Source organism: Scardinius erythrophthalmus (assembly GCF_964197995.2).
Source record: "Scardinius erythrophthalmus genome assembly, chromosome: 9".
Lineage (NCBI taxonomy): Eukaryota > Metazoa > Chordata > Actinopteri > Cypriniformes > Leuciscidae > Scardinius > Scardinius erythrophthalmus.
The window spans coordinates 3,055,822-3,060,989 of record NC_138229.1 but is presented as its reverse complement, the minus strand read 5'-3'; the positions used below and the strand labels follow the sequence as shown (position 1 = coordinate 3,060,989).

At 35.4% G+C, this 5,168-nt stretch overlaps 1 protein-coding gene across 1 annotated transcript in view; it reads left to right on the top strand.

The window, feature by feature from the left end:
* Positions 1 to 3,659: 3,659 nt before the first annotated feature.
* The window catches only part of LOC308695312 (homer protein homolog 3), a 35,678-nt gene continuing 34,169 nt past the window's right edge, over positions 3,660 to 5,168 (top strand). The window contains exons 1-2 of the mRNA XM_081373427.1: positions 3,660 to 3,770; positions 4,430 to 4,479. Coding sequence (XP_081229553.1) covers positions 4,457 to 4,479 — 23 coding nt within the window. The 5' untranslated portion in view covers positions 3,660 to 3,770; positions 4,430 to 4,456. The remainder of the gene's footprint in view (positions 3,771 to 4,429; positions 4,480 to 5,168) is intronic.

The following is a 5,168-nucleotide window of genomic DNA, read 5'->3' as shown; positions in this document are numbered from 1 at the left end:
AATGCTTGTGTCTTTGCTTCATTGTCTTAATTGTGTATGATCTACAATTAAACTGTACGAAATCGTTATTAATCGCTTTTTTTATTGCCAATGTGTGAACAACTTGTAGCGAAACTTAAAAACGAGACCTTCCCCAACTTTCTATGTTGACTATGAAAGTCTGACTGATTTTTATGCGAAGGACTCGGGGCGTTTTTGCCGCGAAAATGAAAAGGATATGACGTTTACGCGCTCCTGAGAGCTTTTCTTTCCTTCAAACTTAATCAAACTATCATAACAGTGTGATTTTAATTAGCTCATCTGTTGACATGATGCGGGTGAATCGCATAGATCATGTAACGTAAACATCCACATCGATACGATCAGATGCTTTCTTAATGGCGGCTTATTGAGAGGATTTACATATTCATGTAAATGTCACTCGCGGATGTTGTATTATCGCTGCAAAGGCATTTCCAGCTTTTATTTACTTCTAAGCGAAGAACAAAAAAGATCAGGGGCTTGAATCACGTTCAGTCTCTTGTACTTTACTACAATTGTGAGCACGAGCAATAAGTGCTGCTGCAGTTCTCATAACGGCCACCAGTGTCGCTAAGAAGCGTTTCTTCATTCTACAAATAACCTTTAAATATTTGACTTTACTTTTACCACTGGTGTTTTCTATATAATTATAGTAAGGAAGTACACTTATTGTGAGCCTTGTGTCTGTGCTCAATGGAAGCTTGTTTCCGCCACAGAATAAAACATTTTAAAATATAACCTAATTGCGACTTTTTATCTCACAATTGCGAGTTGGCAGTTTTGACTTTATATAACACGCAATCTCGCAATTCTGACATCTTTTCTCGGAATTGTGAGATATAAAATGTCAATTGCAAGTTATAAAGTCCAGTTCTAAGGGAAAAAAACACTTTCCTCAGAATTGCGAGTTTATATCACGCAATTCTAAGATAAAAAGTCAGAATTGTGAGATAAGTCGCATTTACCTTTATTATTTTCTGTTCTGTGGCGGCAACAAGCTTCCATATTGCTCTGTTTAACCGAAAATGAGAAAAGGTTTTACTCGATGCAAATGTCATACAAAATTTATATTTTAATGATGTGCATTTAGCCTTGATGAAGGAATGTTAAATACTATAATTAAATTACTGAAAGAACATACAATATTTTCTTTAAAGCTAATTTAAAGTGATTGGATTTTGAAAATAAAAGTGTTATTCACTGGCATGCTCTTAAGCCATGCTGCCTGGTGACGAAAGGTGTGTATATATATATATATATATATATTTATATTTATATATAAGTATTAGTATTAGTGCTGGGCAACGATTGATCGCATCCAAAATAAAAGTTTGTTTATAATATGTGTGTGTACTGTGTATAAAAGTTTGTGTTTCCATAATATATATGTGTGTACTGTGTATAATTTTGTATATATAAATACACACATGCATGTATATATTTAAGAAAAATGTGTTTATATAAAATATTTATATATATAATATGAATTAAGTATCCGGTGACGCAAATTATACAACTTTTTATTATTATTATTATTATTACATTTTGCTTTTTTGAATTGAAAATATGCTACAATTTCCTTGATTCATGTAGAGATAATGTATGCATACTTAAAAATAAAATATTATTTGCAAATACTTTAAATTATTTCACTAATAAAATAAGCCTTTCTTTTTCTTTATTACCTTAAATCGCTTTTTATAATTAATGAATTCCTTTAAAAATACCCAATTTTATTTTAATTATAAAAGCGATTTAAGGGAATAACTTTTTTTTTTTTTTTTTTTTTTTTTAAAGGCCTTTTTGTATAGAAAATATACTATAATTTCCTTGATTCAAAATGTATGCATACTTAAAAATAAAATATTATTTGCAAATACTTTAAATTATTTCACTAATACAATAAGCCTTTCTGTCTTATAGAACGCTAAAGACAGAAATATATATATATATATATATATATATATACAGTGAGGAAAATAAGTATTTGAACACCCTGCTATTTTGCAAGTTTTCCCACTTGGAAATCATGGAGGAGTCTGAAATTGTCATCGTAGGTGCATGTCCACTGTGAGAGACATAATCTAAAAAAAAATCCAGAAATCACAATATATGATTTTTTATCTATTTATTTGAATGATACAGCTGCAAATAAGTATTTGAACACTTGTCTATCAGCTGGAATTCTGACCCTCAAAGACCTGTTAGTCTGCCTTTAAAATGTCCACCTCCACTCCATTTATTATCCTAAATTAGATGCACCTGTTTGAGGTCATTAGCTGCATAAAGACACCTGTCCACCCGATACAATCATTAAGAATCCAACTACTAACATGGCCAAGACCAAAGAGCTGTCCAAAGACACTAGAGACAAAATTGTACACCTCCACAAGGCTGGAAAGGGCTACGGGGAAATTGCCAAGCAGCTTGGTGAAAAAAGGTCCACTGTTGGAGCAATCATTAGAAAATGGAAGAAGCTAAACATGACTGTCAATCTCCCTCGGACTGGGGCTCCATTCTGCACATGGGACAGGGCGACTGCACTGTATTAAGGAGAGGATGACCGGGACCTCCGTGTTTCTCAGCGACAGCCCAGAAACCTGACTGATCTAGAGAAGATCTGTGTGGAGGAGTGGGCCAAAATCCCTCCTGCAGTGTGTGCAAACCTGGTGAAAAACTACAGGAAACGTTTGACCTCTGTAATTGCAAACAAAGGCTACTGTACCAAATATTAACATTGATTTTCTCAGGTGTTCAAATACTTATTTGCAGCTGTATCACACAAATAAATAGTTAAAAAAATCATACATTGTGATTTCTGGATTTTTTTTTTTAGATTGTCTCTCACAGTGGACATGCACCTACAATGACAATTTCAGACCCCTCCATGATTTCCAAGTGGGAGAACTTGCAAAATAGCAGGGTGTTCAAATACTTATTTTCCTCACTGTATATATATATATATATATATATATATATATATATATATATATATATATATATATATATATATATATATATACACACACATGTTTTAATATCAGGCAATTTCTTTTATAGATTGCTATCAGGATGTGAAGAGAGTTTCAACCAGTATAACCAGAAACAGGGTGTTTCAAAGAACATGATACAAGTCCAAAAAAAGCATATGGTGCATGCTCAGAAAACACTGTTACCTTAGGCATTATGTCCGCAAAACATGGGAACGCCATGGTTTCAGGTTTGTAGAGTCTCATTAGGGTCACATCAGCACAAATGTCTGTATGATTAACGGCTCTTTACTCTAATCACTAGAGGGCGAGAAGAAGACGCAGTGAAGAAGCTGCAGTTCTGCTTCTGTCCACTAGAGAGCGAGTGTGAGTGTGTGTGTGACTGTGTGTGTGTGAGTCTCTTCAAAACCCGCTCGCGCACAGAGGCTCGGGACATCAAAGCCAAAACTGGTTACAAAGTAACAGTCGCGGCGCGTCATCAAAGTCGCTGCGGGAAACATCAGAACGCGGGAATCCCGTGTGTCCGCGCGCGCACCCACAGGAAAACACGGGAAAAGAGGAACTGACACGCGCCCGGTCATCACGTCCAGTTTCTGCGGCGGCTAGTGTTGCATTCGCTTGATGCCATGCAGATATAAAGCGTGTTCACTGAGTAGACGGACTCCACACACACGGATTACTGATATCTAACGATCTACAGGCTGTTGATCCACTACAGGAACAAGAGTTTGACATCCTGTGTGTTCACAACGACATGGGGTAAGAGGCATATTCGCATTTATATGAACTTAGGAGACTTCAACTGAACACAAACTTAAGACAGTCTGCAACTATGGCAGATTAAAGACTTTAAATGGCTTTCAGACATCTGGAAACTGTCCATAAGCGAATGTTTAGTTGTTTATGTCAGTTCTGCATTAGGAAACGGTGGAGTAATCTTAATAATCAATAATCTTAATCAATGTCCTGCAGTATGACAGCGTTTTAAACCATTTTTATAGAATTGAATGCATGCTGTTTCATGAACTCCTGTTAAAAGTGACCTGCAAAAAAAAGCTAAAAGGGGATTTAACTTCATTTGCAACATCTCAAACACACACTTTTCCGATTTAACTTCACATTTAGCATTTTAATCTTATTGCATGCAGAAAATGATATTTGCCGACCACCCATAAATCTCAGTTCAGCCAAAGAATCATTTTATCATCTTTCTAGGATATGATGTATTTATTCTAAATGGTTATTGCAATTATGCATGCATGCTTAAAAAGAGTTTTGTTGATTTAATGTAAAAGGCCTTTGAGTTCTTGAACTTCATCCCCGTCCTTGACCCAAATATGCCATTCATTTTATTCTTCAATATTAACAAAGTTGGGTTTATATGTGATTTATGATCATTCTCTCATTTCTAATGACAGAAGAAGACCCTCGTCTGTCCAGTAAGAATGTTTCCGTTGCACAGAGAGAGGTAAGACATCAAGCTTCTCTGATCATGCATTTCTTTTTTATTTTATTTTTTTATTATTTTTATCAGATCCTGGGGTGTTTTTGTGAATATGTGCCAGATTAGATGCATTGATCAAATCGTCAGTAATCGGTAACACCAATTTTAGAGAATCTTATAATCAGTGCATAAACATTATTTTGCATTGTGCACAGACAATTACTTGTCATTTATGTCTCATAAGTTATCTATAAATCAGACAGATTGCTGTCTAGAGCATCAGCCATTACATTTTTTTTTTTTTTTTTTTTTTTTTTTTTTGCAGAAATGCACTTTAAAAAAATCACTTTGTGAAAATGGACAAGGCACCTGTTTTTCATACGACCCATTAATCCTGCTCTTAGCTGGACCTTTTCATGGGAATTATGGATTCTACATGCATATATAAAGAGATTTCTTCGAGTGCTGTGTTAATCTCTCTGAGAAATGACACCCCGCTGCACTGAAGGGTCTTGGGATATTGTTTATGAAACAGCCGGTTTTGTTTTTTTCAGTTGCCATGACGACCGCACAATGTATGTTCTTTGGCGTCTGGAGTGTCCTCCTCCACGAGCTCCTGTTTGACCTTCAGGACGCCAGTAATGGGTTAAAGCGGTGTATAACAGTGTATTATAGAGACGGAGCGCTTCATTAGTTGCGGGTCAGAACCAGAA